The sequence below is a fragment of the Pangasianodon hypophthalmus genome, chromosome 4 (assembly GCF_027358585.1).
Source record: "Pangasianodon hypophthalmus isolate fPanHyp1 chromosome 4, fPanHyp1.pri, whole genome shotgun sequence".
Lineage (NCBI taxonomy): Eukaryota > Metazoa > Chordata > Actinopteri > Siluriformes > Pangasiidae > Pangasianodon > Pangasianodon hypophthalmus.
In genome coordinates this window covers 8,079,395-8,098,817 of record NC_069713.1, presented here as the reverse complement: position 1 = coordinate 8,098,817, position 19,423 = coordinate 8,079,395, and the positions used below count along the sequence as shown (strand labels likewise).

The window sequence follows — 19,423 nt, the reverse complement described above, 5'->3', positions numbered from 1 at the left end:
TTTGCCTCATTTAGACAAGTGAGTGGTTGAGGGTTAAGGGCCCTTGCACAAGGACGCAGCAGTGGCAGCTTGGCATTGCTAGGATTTTAACTCATTATCTTCTGAGCAGTAGTCCAATGTCTTAACCACTGAGCTACCACTTCCCAACAGGAACATGATTAGAACTTGTGAAACTCCACACAGCAACCCGAGCTCAGGCTCAAACCAGAGACTCAGGAGCTATAAAGAGGTTATTGAAGAAGAATGAATGATGGAGATAGATAGACAGAGCTTATGGACAAGCTAATGTGTCAATCAAATGAAAATGTTGCTGTTAAGTAGAATAAACTAAGAATCAGGAACCGTTCAGAAAAACATCGAAAGACACTCTTTTAAGAATTTGCCGTCAACAATAACAACTAATTGTCTGCTTTTCAAGCTTCAATATTTACCAAATATTACGAATTCTTTCCCTGTACATAGTACAAGAAGTGTAAGACTGATGCGCGAGTACGAGGTGGCGTGATGCCAAAATGACTTGCTCAGTTTTGACAGCTTTCAGAAGGAACCTGTATTTAATGTAATTACAAATTCAGTCAAAAAGAGGTTTGAGGCCAAAGAGGAAAAAAAAAAAACATACTTACAAATGAAAATAGCTGATAAACATCATATCCGATCATAAATTAAGAGTAAATAAGTGGCATTTTATCTCATTTAAAATTGGAATTTTTGATACATTTCATGTTAATCTTATAATCATATTGAGTAAAAGTAAATACATATGTAAAATGTATCACAAGACAATCTTCAATGACCAACTTCAGAAAATGATCAGGAAGTTTAGATGAACAAAAGTACACAATCTTTGCTTGTACATTATAATATGAAACAAACAACAAAAAAAAACACATCCCAATGTGTTGAGATCTGTAATAAACCTATTCATGACATTATTAGGAAACAACATCCATGGGTCAATTATATGAAATAGCAAAATATATGCATATTTTTATATATACTGTATATAGCACTGCAAACAGAACATGATGTCTTAACGTTTGCGTTGAAATTTAATGTATGGAAAGGGACAACGTTTTCAACAAGGTCCTCATCTGGACAGTCCTGATCTTCCCAAAGGTCATCACAGATCATATATAACAAATCCTCACCAAAAAATGCTTTCTTCCTCAAGTTTCCTTAAAAAAAAAATCATTTCAAGTGTCCCAAAGAGCTCGGCAACTGCTGAAATGTCTGCTCTCTTCATGGCCCGTGTGTGGCCTTTCTTTCCTTCTTTCTTTCTTTCTATCTTTTTTGGAAGTCTGTGAGGCGGTTCTAGAGTTGGGTTCTAGTCCAGCTGCTCCTGTTTTATCCTGTTAGTCTGGAGTCCTCGCTGAGATCTCCGGAGCTCTCGCCGCAGGACGTACTCGCTGAACTGAGACGAGTCGACGCCGCCGCCGCAAGAGCCCACGATCTCGAAGCCGCGCTGCTGTAGTCGCTCCAGGACCTGCAACCGAACGCAAACGCATAACATAGTCAGACAGGGAGAAAGACACACACCTTTACATGGACACTGACACAGTTATCATATTAACATATTTCTAAAACTTGTCGAAGATCAAATATATTGGACTTTTTAAAAGAGTGAGGCATTCAGAACATATTTTCTAGAATATATATTTAAAATACACTTTATACTCTGACTACTTTTTCCAATGATTCATCTGTTAGGATACCACATGGTGGAAGATCTGCAGAAGAACTCTGACGCATCCAACACATCCAATCACCTTTAGATAATCATATACAGTACGTAATTAAAAGATACTAGAGATGAATACAGACTATTATTGTGAAACACAAACAATGGAAATCTCCAGCTCTCACCAAAAGAGCTCAAATGGGACACATTTGACTCACTGACTATGGAAAATAGTGCTTTTGCTTCATGCTTTTGGTTCATGGTTCTGAAGCTCATTTGCAGCACAAAAGTAATGACTCATAAAGTAATGACTGATGCTGATCTGTTTATTTAAAAAAAAAAAAAAAGAATCATTCACAAACTAAACATGTCTACTAAGAAAAGTATTGCAATGCAATGCATCTTTTTCAAGTTTCTTAATTTCAAGCATCTGTTGTATTTTTCCTGCTTGGAAATTAGCTCCGCCCCCATCCGGGACATAGCTGCACAGCTCTGCTGCTTTTCCTTTAAAGAAAACTCGCAAAGCATATGCAGGTTGAACATAGCTAGGGTGTGTTAAAGGCATCATTGCACTTTTCCTTGTATGCAGCAGAAGGCTCTAAACTTTCAAACAACCCCTTTAATATAAAGTGTAACCATTCAGAATGACATATAGACGTCAGATACTGGGCTAGGTTAGGCTATGATGATTGGTTAATGATATTTAATGATTAATTTAATGAAAATTGTAGCAAATCTATATCTTCCCTTCAAATTATTAAAAAAGAAAAGAAAGTATGTATTAAAACAGACTGAGTGTGTGCTTTTGTATGAGTGTGTGTGTGTCTTTATGTGTCGTGTATGTCCTTGTGGGTCCACAATCATCACATTCCATCAAAAGGCCTTAGGGAGTAGAGCCTGTGCAGCATGGAAGCACAAAATCTCAGAGCCTGAACCTCCAACCCCCCAAACCTCCAGTCGCTCCAGGCTGCCTGCAACCCCCCTGCCAAAACTACAAAGGTCTCGCTCCTCTGCATCACCCTCCAGACACACACACACACACATCCTGGCTCCATTAGGCCCAGATACAGCATCCACTGCGGGCTCACTTTAATAACCAAACAGGATTATGGGCTGTGCCTGAGGACTACCTACCAGCAATTGTGTGTGTGTGTGTGTGTGTGTGTGCATGCATGTCGTTATGTGCTGCTACTCTTAATTTCACATCTCACTCCCTTGGATACAGATGAAGGCAGTATTTTTAAAACAAAAAACAACTTAAAAGAATCAACGTTGTAGTGGTAACAGTAACTGCAACACTTTAGTACATTTTGAGATCTGCATAGACTAGACTACTGCAAAACTAGTGAACCTAATACTATGAGAAAGTAACTGCACAAAAAAAAACCCCTAGCAAAATCTTTTTTTTTGACAAACTTGAACAAACTTGAGTTGAACAAACGGATTGAAAATCTGCATTCACAACAGCACTTTCATAAGCTACATCTAAGCAATCAACAATCTTGGTTAAATAATGAAGGATATACAAGTGTTTTAGCTAACTAGCCTTGAAGTCATGTAGCTAGCAACAGTTTCAAGCCCTTAGCTGCTTAGCCATATTCTTTTCTGAATACTTTCTTCTTCACTACACTCCTAATTTCCTCACACTGCAAATATTTTTAGCAGAAAGACATTTTCAACAACAATGGAAGTAGAAGTTTCGATCAAAGGTCAGCCATCTTGCCAAACCTTCCATCTTGCCTCTACTTCATCAAGCTACGGCTTTGCTTCCAATTCATTTATAGCCGACCCATGAACGAGTTATCCAAAAATAACTGAGAGACAGAAAGGACCATCTCATTGCAGAAAAGTCTCCTGATTGGATAATACAGCTGGACCATGATTAAATGTTTAGTTAGTGATCTAGACCACGCCTTTACCTGAACAGAGTTGAGATGGCAGTAGCCGTTTAGAGGGAAGCGGATGACGTGCGTGGAGTCGTGGTTCCAGCCGGCGTTCACCGAGTTGCACATGACGTCTCCGATCTCTGGGAAGATGTCCTCGATGAGGGCCTTGTCTCCGCTCAGCGTGATGCGCTCCCCCAGGTCAGGTGCCACGCGCACCACCACACACTCGCATGGACATGAGATTCGGTTGAGCTCACGCTCGTGACGCCAGCGCTCCAGTTCTACCAGCATCGGCTGCAGCTGGAAATACCGCGCCTCCTCATACAGCAGACTGAAGTCCTGCATGGACAATCCAACAATGAATCATGGATGGATAACATCTTAGATAAGTGAACAAAAGAGGACTGTACGAGACTCATGTACAAGATGTCTTGGGTAGCACACACATCCAGCTAATGTCAGCTCAATGTACGTCTCAAGGACATTCCATGCAGCTCGTCTGCTAATTCAGAAGACGTCAGTCACAGCCAAATTATCAACAGTTTCTATGGTAACTAAACACATCAACGATGATGCTACAACAAATAGATGTTTTAGGAGGGGGAACCCTACTGGAAGGAAGCCATTTTGTTTAACCTCAAGAGGTTAATTTTTACTCTGTCCTTCTAAATTCTATTTCTAGTTACATTTAATGTTAATGTTATAAAACATCTGTGAAATAAATTAGTTCCCAGTATCACTTACGTTATAGCAGCTACAAACAATCATTCCCTCACCAGGTTCTCCTTTTCCCCCTCTCTCTTGATGTAAATAAGATAAAACATGCAGTTTCTTACCAAGAATGCAAATTCCTGTCCTGAGGATTTAAAGTAATAGTGTTACCTCTGACTCTTACAAAGCTCTGACACTGGAGACTCCTTCCAAAAATCTCCTCATAGAAAACTTCTCCATATCTATATAACTATTATACATGTTTTTCTTGGTTAAACAACAGGTTTTTAATATTTTTTTAATAATTTTTATAAGAGTATGTGAGGCGTCTGCTGTAGAAAGTCCAATAGGTGTTACTATAGAAACGATAACGTTAGAACAATTGCGTTAATATAAACCCGTGATTTGCTTTGCAGCTGGAACTACTAACCAATCAGATTGGAGAATTTAACAGCGCTGGGGTATAATCAGCAATAGTGAATCACTCGCAGGAAATGCAACATGCCTAATACATATGAAAACAAGACATGAAAACCACTAATGGGGTAATTGTGAGGCGATTATACAACAACCGAATAGCCATGAACTCTCCAAGAATCTCTGAATAAATGTAGCCTTTCTGTGAACCTGAGCCACTCTGGAGTCTTTGCTTATTTTAGCTGACATAGTTTCCCCATGGACAGACCATCAGATAATGGGATTATTTGTTTTCTCCCAAGGCAAATTTGTAATTAAGGGCCAAATGACACACAAGAGCAGGCCACTGGAATGCAAATGCGTTTTATGGTGAGAACAAAGGCTGAAATGTGCACGTCTGATTACAGAGCACTTAGTGTTTACTATACATGGTGTTGTGCATATGTATTGTCTCAATGACTATGTTCTGTTCAGCAAATTCTGTGTCACGAATGCTTGTTCTCGCCATCTGTGCATTCTGCTCAATAGATTGTAATGTTTGACATCAGCTGCCATCATAATGGCTTCAATCCATCAGTGGAAGAAAAGCTTTAGATAATATATACGATGGGGACACATCATTGACCCCAGATCTCATTCTCTCTCTCTCATTCTCTCTCTCGCTCACTTTGAAGTCGTCAGGGATGAGGAGCTTGGACGTCCTGAGGAAGTTGAGGATGTAGCGGAACATGTGACCGTCCCTGTCGATGAAGTAGTGCTGCTTCAGGCTGTCCAGAACAATGGGCTCCGTGCCATCAAAAAGACGGCCAATTCTGCTCCGAGAGAGAGAGAGAGAGAGAGAGAGAGAGAGATGGTTAAAAAGAAATTGCTACTATAATGATCAGCACACATTTACATTCCATTTTCTTACTGCTTTTATTTTTAAGAGATACACCATTGCAATAAAGAGTATCAGACTCAGGGCTGATAAGGGCCTTGAACAGCAAATGTCACTAATAAATGCACCCATTCAAGTAGATATGTGGTATTTTGTATGATTTTTGGTTGGTGTAGCGGTTAGAGTGGCCATCTCACAGCTCCATGGTCACTGGTTCAACCCTGAGCTTGGGTTACTGTCTGTGTGCGGAGTTTTGCATGTTCTCCGCTTGTCAGCATAGATTTCCTTCCAAAAACCTGCCGGTAGGTGGATTGGTGACTCTAACTTGCCCCTTGGTCTGATTGAGTTTCTAAATCCTTCTGATCTATCCATCTATCCATCTACCTACCCCCAGTGTTCCTGGGATAGGATCTGGATTGACAGAAACCAGGGTTAAGACAAGGTTAAGCTGTTACGAATGAATAAATGTTTTTTTTTTCCCCAGAACAGACTGGTTGAGGTTCATGACCTGTTGCTCAATGCCCAGAATGAAAGCTGAGCGTGAAGGCATCAACGAGGGTTCCATGAAGATGTTTGTGATGTGCATTTTCTCTGCCAGTTTGGTATTGGCCAAATGTACAAGTGCTCCAGTACTGCAGGTGGCACTATTGAAATTTCATGTCTACAGGAAGAAGACTGCTCACTGCAAAGTGCCGACAGCATCAACTACGGCAATGCAGGAGTACTTAAACTAATGCTAAAACGCGAGGATGAGGAAGAGCTGCTTATTTGTTCCACATTTACAACAAGAAAAGGAAATAAGATAAAAGTGGTATGTGGGACTATTAAATAAATCAAGGGTCGAAGATGGCAAGTTTAGTGAAACCTATTTGATACGTGGAGTGAACAGGCTTGGCCATGCCTTGTTTCTAAAGACCAATCACAGATTTGGTCATTAGCGTGTTTGTTTGCGGAGTTCACCCAGCTGTTCCTTTTCCACCACGGGAAAATCTTTGAGGTTTGTGTTTTTTTCTCCACAACACTGAATGTAACTATAAATGGATAAAAATAAGATGTGTTGTTCTTTATTTAATGAAAAAAAATTGTAATTGTTGGCACATTGCTGTGGTATAAGAGGAATAAAAGACTTCGAGACATGCTATTATAGGAAAGTAATTAACATTGGGGTGGTAACAGTAACACACTTTGTGATTCCTGTGACACCCTGTTGTTGATTATTTTCCTATAAAAGCACACCCTCTGGTATCCATGGCATTTATCTGGATTCACAAGCTCTTTTTTGTTTTAATAACATAATAACATTTACACCGAATGGATCAGATTCCATCCTTGTCGAGTTTAGGGAGCATATCGTAATGAATCCATTGGAGTGACAGAAATATTGTTAACATAGCCTTGTTATAGACTCTACTTTAATTTTATCATCACAGATTGTTGTGTTTCTATTGTCCTGTGTGTTCACTGTACTGTGTATTTATTGTTCTGTGTACTTATTGTCCTGCACTCATCTCACACTCTTGTGTATTTGCACTTTATGTAGTCTTGTGTACTGTATTACTGTATTGTGTGTTGCACCATGGTCCTAGAGAAATGACATTTCCTTCTAATGTAAACAGCTAAGCACAAATATATCCCAAAAGTAGTAGTTACAGAAAAAAAATCTGATTAAAATGGTAGATCCTCAGCGTGAAGGGGGTACAAGGGCCATCTGGTTGAGGAAGTGGCCCCTGGCCTCAGCGCTGGGCTTGCGGTCTGGCCTGAGCGCTCCGGCTCCCAGCCTCCAGATGGATCTCGTATCCTGCGGCCTGCTACGGATGCACACAAGCTCCTTTTTGTTTGTGTAGAAATGTTTTCTGTGGGCTAAAATGTTTCCAGCAAAAACTAACAGGCATACCAAAAAACCTCAGTTGATGATTTTGGATGGAGTGGAAGCAATTTACAAAAGACTACTATACTGCCTTATGGTCTTACTGGCATTTAGGCGTGTTACCAGTTTCCGTAGTTCATGTTTTTACAGCAGTAATAATGTTTAGCTTTTGGATTAAATGCAACAATGCTTTAAAATATGATTGATGAACTGTTTTCACAGGCCACCTTCAATGAAACGACGTTGGGCAGCGAGAGTCCAGGCCGCACGTGTGAGTGAGTGAGCGGCGTCGGTCTCTGATGAATGCGCTTTGACGCGGCGTTACAGCGAGATGACGTCATGCTGACACATCCATTTCATATGCGAGTCATCCCACTTTCCAAAGATGATCTTCACCCCTTTATCATTCACTAGTGTCCTTTCATACTGTTAATGTATGTTTATTACATTACGGAATTAGAGGAGAGAAGGTTAAAACGTGGATGAGAAGCTTGTGATTTTCAAGAAATAAATAAAGTAAATAAAAGCCAATATTTAGTTAGATGTAGCAAAGTTAACTGAGATCACGATTAATGTACAGTAAACAGTGAAGCCCTAATTCAAGGTTGGTTAACACCAGACTGTGGTGTCATGAGTCATGGTGGATCCGGAACCACCATGCTCCCGGGAACATGGTGTGAGTTGGGAATACACCCTGGATGGAATTCCAGTCTATCACAGGGCACCATGTAGACACACATTCACACCTATGGATAATTTAGCATAGCGAATCCAATTCCAAGAATGTTTTTGGAGGTAGGAGGAAACTGGAGAACCTGGAGGAAACCCACATAGATACAGGAAGAACTTGTGAAACTCCAAACAGACAGTAACCCGAGCTCAAGGAGTTGTTAGAGACGGCAACGCTACCTACCACGCTGGCCATTAACATTCTAATGTAAAAGCTAGACACTACTATTGAAAGACTCTCGAGCCTCACCTGGACTCGGGGTACTTGGTGAGTGTGGCGAGGCTGCTGGTGTACATGTGGCCGCCCACGTCGATGTGCACAGGCGCATTGGACTTGGTGAGCTGCGCTGGCGTCGGGATGCCCTGATTACTGAGAGGAGACGCTGGAGACCTGGTGATCATCGGCCTGGACATGCTGGAGCGATTATCCTTTTGAATGACAAAACAACAAATTAGTGATATGTTTGGAGAGACACTGACAGATTTGTTTCAGTAGTGAACTGAAATTATTTATAGATTTTCTTACAGAACGTCAGCTATCAGGTCAGAACAGCATAATATAAAGGAATATTAAGGGATGGCACTGTGGATAAAAAAAAAATGGACACAACTTTCCACTTCCTAAACGTAGACACTTAGGTAAATCATGTTTGGTGTCTTCTGGTGTCTTTTTTTATTTTTCATTTGACACTGGAGCAAGTAAGCAAGCAACAAATCAAGCAGGAATGTCAAGCAACATATTTTCTGTACATTTCTGCCTCAGCCTGCATCCTCGCGGACTTTCTGATGTGGTTTAGGACACAGTGTGACTAACTGTCATCAAAGCTTCATCTTCTAGGTGAACGCTGTAACGTTATGGAGACGGCCATCTTGGACAACCAGAATCACTGTTGTATATACAACAATAGAGTTTAATTGAATTTAAATGTATGTAGCTTAATGAAGGATATATATATATATATATATAGCAGCACTCTCCAAGTGTTTTATCTCTCTTATACAACAACAATTTTGCCATTGCTAGCAAATTGTATTTCGAAAAGAATGACGTTTTTTTTTTTTATCCTTTATAGTTACGTTTAATGTTGTGGAACATCCCATCCGTTCTCACTTAGTTCCCTCACTAGCCTCTCTTTATTTCCATCTATTGAATATAGTAAGATAAAAAACAACAGCTTAGTATGATACTGAGAAACCCAAAAAAAAAAAAAAAAAAAAAAAAGAGAAATCTCTGTCTTGAAGAAGACTTTCTCATAGCGGAAAACTTACTGTCAAAAAGCACTGGCACTGGAGACTCCTTCCATAAATGTTATATAAATATCTCCTTACAGAAAATGTCACCGTATCAACAATGTTGTTTACCAACTCATTTTTAAAATCTGTTTACTATACGTCTTAAATTATGTAGAGCGTCCACCATACCAGTCCATTTTTATGTTGTTATTATAGAAACAATAATGTATTAGAATAAACAGATTAATATAACCCTGTGATTTGCCATGGTCCTTTGGTTTCAGTGTAACCGAGTTCTATTACTTGCTATGCACATTATCCTGTGTAAAACTGAAGAAACAAAAACTCTTACCATGAGTTCTGTAATGTTAATTAGAGCAGATGCTGAGAAAGTCAGCCTCCATGTGTGAGGTGTCCCTGACCCACTTCTAAATACGCAGCTACATTAGCGACACCATGAATAAAAACACTTTGCAGGTCACAAACGCTCTCTCTTCACCAATGAAATGGAAAATTATAGTACGGCTGCTCTCATTATAATTATTACAAAAAGAAAGAAAGAAAAAAAAAATCAGAGCTTTTTAAAACCATCCGTATTTTGATCGCGTGGTTGGTGTAGTTTTCACACCTTCATTCCTCCCTCTTTACCAATTAAGCCTGCCTCAGAGAGAAGGCCTTTCGGCGAGCACGGCTCCATTTGCATTGCATTTGTGCTGCTGCTGATAAGAGAGAGCTCCATCAGAAGCCATTCGTCGCTTAAGAAATGCAGTGTGTGTGTGTGTGTGTGTGCAAGAGAGAGAGAGAGAGAGAGAGAGAGAGATCAGGAGAGTTTGCCAGGGATGCCTCAGGGGGGACACACTGCTGCTCTTCAAAACACAGACCTGAGTTAAGCTGCAGGAACAAGGAATGGGATCACACTCACAACACACATAATGCGTTTCTTCACTATTTCACTTACATCCTGCACTCCTACTGTGTGTGTGTGTGCGTCTGTGTGTGTGTGTGAGTGAGAGAGAGAGTTAGAGAGTGAGGCAGGGAACCCTGTCACTTCAAGTTAGTGAGTGTGGAACAACAGGGAGCTTCGCTGTATCTGTACATGTAAAAATGAGAGAGGAAGAGTTTCCACACACCAGGACTACGGTGTCTTACTTCCTACACTATCAAATTTCCATGTGTCTCTATATATTAAGAAAAAAACTAGGAAGTTTGATTCATTTATTCATCTTCACTAATTGTTTTACTGAACCGGGAATACACCTTGGATGGGACACCAGTCCATCACAAGCCATAATGTATACACACTTTCATACTCATCCACACCTAGGGGCAATTCAGAGTAGCTAATCTATCTGTGGGTATTTTTTGGACAGTGGAAGGAAACTGGAGAACCCAGAAGAAACCCCACACGGACACAAGAGAACATGCGAAACTCGTACAGATAGTGATGCGGGCTCAGGATTGATCTGGAGACTCTGGAGGTCCCCATGAGGACGCAGCAACACTACCCACTGCACCAGGGAATTTGATGAATCTGAGCTTAACATAGCACACACAAACGAAACTGAGGAAAATATGAACGGATTTGGGGAAATGTTTGACGGGGCGTTATTGTGCACAAACGATATGATGTATAATGCCTACTTTTTAAAGTCAGGTCATAAATAAGCAAGGCTCTGGTCTTTCTGAAGACCACAGTTACACAATCCAGACAGAATAGTTTGTAACATTGGGTAGCTATAATAGGAATAGTTAATACACCATAGGTAGCGCAGTAAAATTAGAATAATGCCATGGTCAATACTATAACAGCCATCATTACCAGAAGATACCATATGGAAAAATATATATTATATATAAAAATTACATAAATACATGGAAACATATTGCAGTATATACTTTTTGAATATATGCAACTTTTGAAATTGGCCGTTTTTTTGACCATTTTGACCAATATTTAAAAATTAAACTGGGATGTAAACCTCAGGCTTCCACACAGTACAATACTGATTCATAAGGGAACCATTCAATATTTGATAACAACACTGAATCTGCTACGACTCGCTACGAGTCAGTTTAAAGCCTCAGTTTAATAGTTTTGTTCATTTTTAAATGCGGATGAAGTGTAGAGAATTTAATATCAGAGTTACAGGCAAATCACCTTGCTAGCCTATTTACACATCCCTTAAAAAATATAATTTTTTTTTTACACACCAGTTGTCTGTCCTTTTTCAATAATAATCAATTTGTAATCATTTCTAAGCAATACTAATCAAAAAAATAATTACATTCATTTAAATACATGGCTTTTACATCGAGCATCGATTGAAATAATCCAATCATTTCACCCCTAGTATAAATAAAGCATTTGCTTATGATTGTGCATTGATGCCAGTATATGGTAAATGCACAGCAATATATTCGCTTATTTCTACAATAACAACTGACGCAGGGACTCGTACAACAGACGCTCCACATAATCTAAATGTAATAATAACCAGATTTCAAAACAAGCTGTTATTTGATGAAGAAAAATGTATAAATCACTGATATGGTGAAGTTTTCTGTAAAGAAACGTTTATTTAATATTTTATGGAAGGAGTCTCCAGTGTCAGCGTTTTCTAAGAGTGTGGAGCATCTGTTGTACGAGTCCCTGTGTAAGAAATGTGTGAATATATCGCTGTCCATTTCACATATACTGGCATATTTCACGTTTTACACCCTTAAATCATCTACATTTTCAGAAAACCACTTATGTGGCATTTGAGTAAATACACGCCGAGTAAAATGAAGATGAAATGAAAACAAAGTGCATCCAAGAATATTCACAATATGAGATTAGTCATTTCTTTTGCAAAATAAATAAAATGGCTCAGAGAAATGATGACTCAGAGATAGGTATTGTATACGATCCAATCAAACTGCAGGAAATATAGGATGTCTGACAACCGACACTGTATAAAGATTACCCAGCAGCGCTGGACAAAAGTATCATCTGGTAGAAAACACAAAGAGATCAAAACAAAAATTAAACAACAAGTGCAGCCTGGTGCTTTTAGCTGCCTCTGTTCATCTCCAGAACCTGGCTGAAGTACGCACATCTGAGCTGAAGATCTTCATCTTACTACTAGAGCTGCGCAATATGACCATATAATATCAATATTGTGATAAACTGACATGATACACTTTTACAAAGTTACCAACAGTTACAAGCTTTCATGGTAAGCAGCTGATTAGATGTAAGCATTTAAGATTTATTTATAATACGCATTTAAGATAAATCACATTGACCAAAATGTTCTACACTGAATAAAATTATACGAGCAAGAAAACAATCTAAAAGAAATATTTTAAATAAATCAATAACAATGACGTTACACATAAAACAGCCAGACAAACAAATAATAACACAATAAAATCATTCAAATTTTGTACTGAACCTTTGAAAATGTTCCAGGTTTGTAGTTTTCTTCTCCTTTTCTGTGTCTAAGCATTTATTTGCCACTGTGAGGAACTATAATGTATATATATATATATACACACACACACACACACACATATATATATATATATATATATATATATATATATATATATATATATATATATATATATATATATATATATATATATATATAAATAAACAAAATTATATATATTATAAAACAATATTATAAAAATAAAACAAAATTTTTATATTATAAAACAGTATAGTGTAAATAAACATTTATAATAATTTATTTTTATTTTTAAAAAATATAAATAAATATAAATAACTAATTAACACAGAATTTATTTTCAAATTTTTAAAAATGAAGTACATGTTATCAGCTGCTTCCAGTCAATCTGTAATTATTTTTTTAAAATTACATTTAAAAACATTAAAGATGTCACGAAATCTCAGAAAAGCATACCGTGACCTAATTTATCACGATATCAATATTATATCATCGTATCAGATCACCCAGCCCTACTGATGTCTCACAAAACTGAAATGTGACGTCATTCATAATAATATCGATATTAAATTAGGTCATATCACCCTGTGCTGATGTACTGTGGGTATTTCAGCTGCGTGCCAGCAAACCCTGTCCCGGTTTTATTGTCATCTTCAACGTGCCCTTGTTGACTTCACTTAAACGTGTGCATCGTTTACATCACATGAGTGACCACTTGAAGCACAAAGGGAAGAACACGTAGAGAAGTGGATCTTCCTCCTACTGTGTTTCTGTGTATAAATGGGACGGCAATAAAAATCTACTTGACTAGACTTAACTACAAAATCACCGCACAAAGAAGTAATAAAAGTTGCCTCAGACACAGTAAGTGGCTACAGATAAATAAAAAAAAAATACAAAATAAAATAAAAACACACCACCCAAACATAAACAGCAAATAAAATATATCAGATTTCAGTTCCTTCTGGGTTCTAGTGATGTTGCTCTAAAAATCTCATCTAACAAACTTCGCTCAGGCTGATAAAGCATTAAAGGAGCTCCAACAGAGATCCACCCAAGGGAAAATAACAAGAAAAAGTCGATGGAAGTGTTATCAACAGAAATGTAACTGAGCACCTGATTGTTAATACACACACTACACACACAGGGGATTTCTTCTCCTCTAAATCAGGGCAATAAAGAGATTTAAAAATTTATTAAGTCTAGTGCATAACACTCAGAACACAGAAAAATGATCATCAACTAGATTCACTTCTGTTATACCACAGCACTGTGGAAGGTTTCTCAATCCTGATTGGTCAGAAGGCGTTGATTCATTTTCTATTACGGCAGCTCTGACAATAGTTCCAGCTGCAAATCACAGGTTTATTCTAATAAATCTAAATGTACATTTTATATCCGTAATTTCCGTAAAGCTGCTTTGTGACAAATGTCCATCGTTAAAAGTGCTATATAAATAAAATCGAATTGAATTAATACAAAACTCATTCAGAAGGACTTGTACAGTGGATGCTCCACATAATCTAAGCCTAGTCTTTAACATGTATTAAAACATGGTGATGTGTTTAAACAAAGACAAACATGTCATTTTCGAAATCATGAAGTTTTCTGTGAAACATTTACGGAAGGAGTCTCCAGTGTCAGCGCATGTTTTCCACCATGGGAATGTCTTCAGGATGAAGGAGTTTGTGTTTTTTTTTTGTCATTAATTTCAAGAGAGAACAAAGAGAGGCTGGAAAGGGGATTACTATAACAATGATAACTTGTTTCACAGACAGTCCCCAACATTAATGTGACTATAAATGGATAAAAAGTACAATGTGTCATTCTTTAATACAGCAAATTGCTGTACAAGGCACAAGACGAGCAAAACACTTATTGGAAAGTTATTGGAAAATAATCAGCTTTGGTTTGGTAACAGTAACTGCATCACATGACTGTGCTGTTGATTATGTTCCTATAACAGCATGTTTCTATGTGTTTTAGTTCTTACATACTACTACTACTACTACTACTACTACTGGTGGCTTAGTGGTTAGCACTGTTGCCTCACACCTCCAGGATTGGGGGTTCGATTCCCCAACCTGTGTGCATGCAGTTTGCATGTTCTCCCCATACTTCAGGGGTTTCCTCTGGGTACTCCAGTTTCCTCCCCCAGTCCAAAGACATGCACTGTAGGCCGATTGGCATTTCCAAACTGTCTGTAATGTGTGAATGGGTGTGTGCGTGATCGTGCCCTGCCATGGGTTGGCACCCCATCCAGGGTGTCCCCCACCTTGTGCCCAGAGCCCCCTGGGATAAGCTCCAGGTTACCCCGTGACCCTGTGTAGGATAAGTGGTAGAGAGAATGGATGGATGGATGGATGGATAATATTGTTGTTTGGACAGGAGGAGTTCTACGTGGAATCATCTCTGGAAAGATGGACGAAAAACCCTCAGTGTTCCACCTCACGGACAAACCAAAGAACCATATAGGGTTCTAGATATACTCTTTTTTTATGGAATGGACATGCCAATTCTCTAATATTTTTCTTTTCTCTGTATTGGAGCAAGAGAACTCTAAAATGTGCTGCTCCAGGAGCAGGACTAGGATCGGTGTATCACGCTCCGGTGACAACAGCTCCCTCTAGTGCATTGCCTACCACAGGGACACTTTAACACTATAGACTCTGTAATCATGTTATGTGTAATGCAAATCGCACCTACAGGACACCAAATCTACACTCAACACGTCTGCAGTGAATCTGCTCCAAGTCTGCAGCACCCAAAAATAATCACTCATAAGACTGTATGTCTGTAGGTTATGACTGACTCAGAGGCCTGGGGGGAAAGTGGAATTAAATAACATTACGGGCTGCGAGTCATATTACAGAATTTAATAACGTTAAAGCCTGTGAGGCAATGATCAGAAACAGTAAATAGGGTTCACTTTACAAAATGCTAATGTATAGACTTTGACCTTAAAGAATAATAACTCGAATGAAGGGAATGGGAACCTATAAGGTCAAATTATTTCCCTCGTTTCCAGCACACACAGTGAATATAGTTTCTACTAAAAACCTTTTGAGGTTCTTATTGAAAATTAGAGTCATTTAAAGAAAAAAAAAAGTGTTTGTGTGTCATTAAGGTTCCGGGAGGCAATAATTTTCAACACAACCCCAACAGAACCAGTGCTGACATTCACCATGTGGTGGAAATGAGGGAAATTCTGGTTCTGCTGGGAGAATTTGAATTCTTTTAAGAAATATTTACATTTCAATAAGATTTCTGGTGGCACTTTTTTGGGTTCTGTCAGGGAGACAATCTGGAAAACCCATTAAAGGTCTTCCAAGAACCTTTGATTTTAGAGTGTATAGGAAAACAATCTGGAGAATGCCTACAAAAATCTGCCAGGATCTTTGCTGAAGCATAAATGGGTCTTAAAAAGACACTTAACATTTCAATAAGAACCCCAGTAGAACCAGTAGTGGCACTATATGTGCTGGAAATGAGAGATATGCTGGTTCTACTGGGCTTTTACTGAAAATTAATGTCCTTTTAAACAGCATTTATGTTTCAGTGACATTCCTGGAGGCACTTTTAATGGTTTCACCAGTAATACAATCTGGAGAACCTTTAAAAGATCTTCCAGGAACATCACTGAAATATAAATGAAACATAAATGAAAAAATCTGAAGAACCCCTACAAGATCTTCCAGGAGCATCACTGAAATATAAATGAAAAAATCTGAAGAACCCCTAAAAGATCTTCCAGGAGCATCACTGAAATATAAATGAAAAAATCTGGAGAACACCTAAAAGATCTTCCAGGAACACTGCTGAAACATAAAGTACTCTTACAAGGATGAAATCATGGTTCTGCTGGGGTTCTGTTGAAAAATTAGTGTCCTTTTAAGAACTATTTATTTCTCAGTAAGGTTCTTGGAGGACGTTTTAAGGGTTCCACCAGTGAGACAATCTGGAAAACCCATTAATCATCTTCCAGGAACCTTGCTGAAACATAATTGGTTCTAAAAAGAATGCTAATTTTCCAATAAGAATCCCAGTAGAACCAGTAGTGACGTTCAGTGTGTGAGCTGGAAATTAGTAAATCTTGATTCTACTGGGGTTTTGTTGAAAATGTGTGTCTTTTTAAGACCTATTTATGTTCCACTAAGGTTCCTTTGAAGGGTTCTGCCAGAGACAATCTGGAAAGCCCATTAAAGATCTTCCAGGAACTCTTGGTTTTTAGAGTGTATAGGAAAACTAGAAATCTGGAGAACACCTACAGAAATCTTCTTTGCTGAAGCATAACTGGGTCTTAAACGGATATTAGATTACCAGTAAGAACCCTAGCAGAACCGGTACTGACATTCACTAGAAATACTAGTTCTAAAGAAGATTTGAGACATTATGTGAACCATATGTATTTCAGTAAGGTTCCCTGGGGGCACATTGGAGACTGAGACAAGACTGAGAAAGATTATACAGGAACCTTTGATTTTAGAGTGTACAGGAAAGCAAGAAATCAGAAAGGAAGTGCTGTATGAGCCAGTAAAAGTTCTCTCATAGTCAAAGTTTCCATAACTACTCATATTTGTTTATTTCCATTCCTCATGCTCATCTAGGAAACCACAAACCCACACACACACACACACACACGCTCTCTCTCTCTCTCTCTCTTTCTCTCTCACACACACACACACTCAAACACAGTCAGGATTGATCATATACTGTATTGGAAGTGTGTACACGGATCAGTTTAAGATCAGGAAGACAGAAAGCACCGTTTCTCCGAGCACAAAAGCAGCGATTGAGTGGAGGAACAGCGGCGGAAAATAAGAGCGCGCCCCCGGGCCCAAGAGCTCCACAATGGCGCCTTTTACGCAGCGCGTCCGGAGAGAACCGGAGCCTGGTTCCGGACTGGCACATGGTCCAAAGTGTCTCCAAACACCAGAAGCTACACAGTAAAGTCTCTACGCCACCTATGGTGATTACAGGACCCTACGCTGTTCCGTTTGTGTACTACTTAGCACGGGACTAAGTGGTTTGGAACGCAGCCTCGCTGTTAAACAAATAATCGCGGCGTCTGAAGAAGCCTAGGAAACGGCGCGACGGGAACCCTGTGTGCCCGGGGTGCGAGTGTGAATGTTTAACCGTTCTCATTTCCCAGTCCTAATAAAAAAAAAAAAAAAAAAAGTCGCAAGCAAAGATCCGGTTCAGAGAAGCAGGAAGTGGTTAAATGTTTTTTTTTTTGTCGCGTTAGAAGTACAGTGCGCGGCACATGCGTAAAAGCGACCGCGCCTTCAAGCTTCCATTCTTTCATTGCGTCCAAGCGAAAGCAAACAAATACCCCCCTTACCTGAAACATGGGGAGAAAAAGTTTTTCTTTTTGCACCCGTTTCTTTCCCCGGTTTGTGCTGGTGCTCGGCCCTGCGCGCTGGTGCCTCCGCTGCCCGCGCCGCGCCGGTGAGAAATGCAGCAGCGTGCCGGAGAAACGCGGAGCACTAATACGGAGGGAGAGTCGCTCCGGGGCTCCGACACCCCTCCAGGCTAAAAAAAAAAAAAAAAAAAAAAAAAAAAAAGAAAAAAAAAAAGTGCAGGATACAATTAGCTCATGTCTCTCAGTCCAGCCTGAAAAAATACCAGAGGATAAAAAAAAGACTCCTGGCGACGATCAGCGCTGGACGCAGAACAGACCTTTTCCCCTCCTTTTGTATATCTGAGCGCTAAATGGCTTAAAGACACTGCTGGTTTTTCCCCTGCGTGCCTGTCTGCCTACGACTTGCCCGTATTTGCCCTCCTCCTCCTCCTCTTCTTCTTCTTCCTTCTCCTCCTCCTCCTCCTCTCCCGCAGCAAAGCCGATTTTAATCGCCATGATTAGTTTGGATGCCGCGTTGCCGCAGGCGATTAACCGCAGAATGGATGGAGAGTTTCAGGGCCAGAGAGGAAAAAGTGTGGCAGATGATTATAATTATAGCTCGAGTCAGTCTTTTTGATTAAAGGAAAAAAAAAATGTAGCTCTGTTAAAACCCCAAATCGATTAAAACACCGTTTGAGACGCGCTTTTTCCCCAAAAAGCTTTCCAGAGCGCGCACAGAGAGAGAGAGAGAGAGAGAGAGAGAGAGACTTTTATTTCATCTGTTTAAATAAATTACTCATGTAAGGTTGCAGTTTTTTTTCTTTGGACATAAATACAGGATGACAGGATGGAGTGAAGTTCATTATCTCACTCTCAGTCCATCAGATCTGTTTCACTACATCCACCCTCAACCCCTCCATCCCTCTCTCTCTCTCTCTCCCTCTCTCTCTCTCTCTCTCTCTATTTCTCCCTTTCTCTTTTGCCCCCTGCTGGTCACTGTCAATAGTCCAAAAAATCTGGAGAACGCTTTAGAACCAGAGAAGAGGTTCACAGGAACCTGAATGTTTAAGGAAAAAAGGTTTATCTAGAACTCTGTATGTTTCATTGGTTCATCGTTCTGATGGGTTTTCCTTCCAGAGAAGAAGCCGTCCTATCCAAAGAACCCTCAAAGAACCGGGTTTAGAATACAGGAATAAACAGGACAGAATATCCAAGGTTGCATGGTCTAA

At 39.4% G+C, this 19,423-nt stretch overlaps 1 protein-coding gene across 1 annotated transcript; it reads right to left on the bottom strand.

Annotated features, from left to right (window-relative positions):
* Positions 1–491: 491 nt before the first annotated feature.
* Positions 492–18,955, bottom strand: LOC113526462 (BTB/POZ domain-containing protein KCTD1). Its single transcript, XM_026913509.3, has 5 exons — positions 18,195–18,955; positions 8,416–8,594; positions 5,360–5,504; positions 3,598–3,903; positions 492–1,483 (listed from the first exon to the last, which is right to left on the bottom strand). Exons 1-5 carry the CDS (start codon positions 18,201–18,203, stop codon positions 1,325–1,327), a joined length of 798 nt encoding a protein of 265 aa, XP_026769310.2. The 5' UTR covers positions 18,204–18,955; the 3' UTR covers positions 492–1,324.
* Between the last annotated feature and the right edge of the window lie 468 nt (positions 18,956–19,423).

Bases quoted from the DNA above. Each gene is read 5' to 3' on its own strand.
- LOC113526462 (XM_026913509.3), bottom strand. The intron at 5,505-8,415 runs GTGAGGCTCGAG...CTCTCGGAGCAG, and splicing joins ACCAAGTACCCCGAGTCCAG to AATTGGCCGTCTTTTTGATG. The intron at 3,904-5,359 runs GTGAGCGAGAGA...TTGTCCATGCAG, and splicing joins TCATCCCTGACGACTTCAAA to GACTTCAGTCTGCTGTATGA.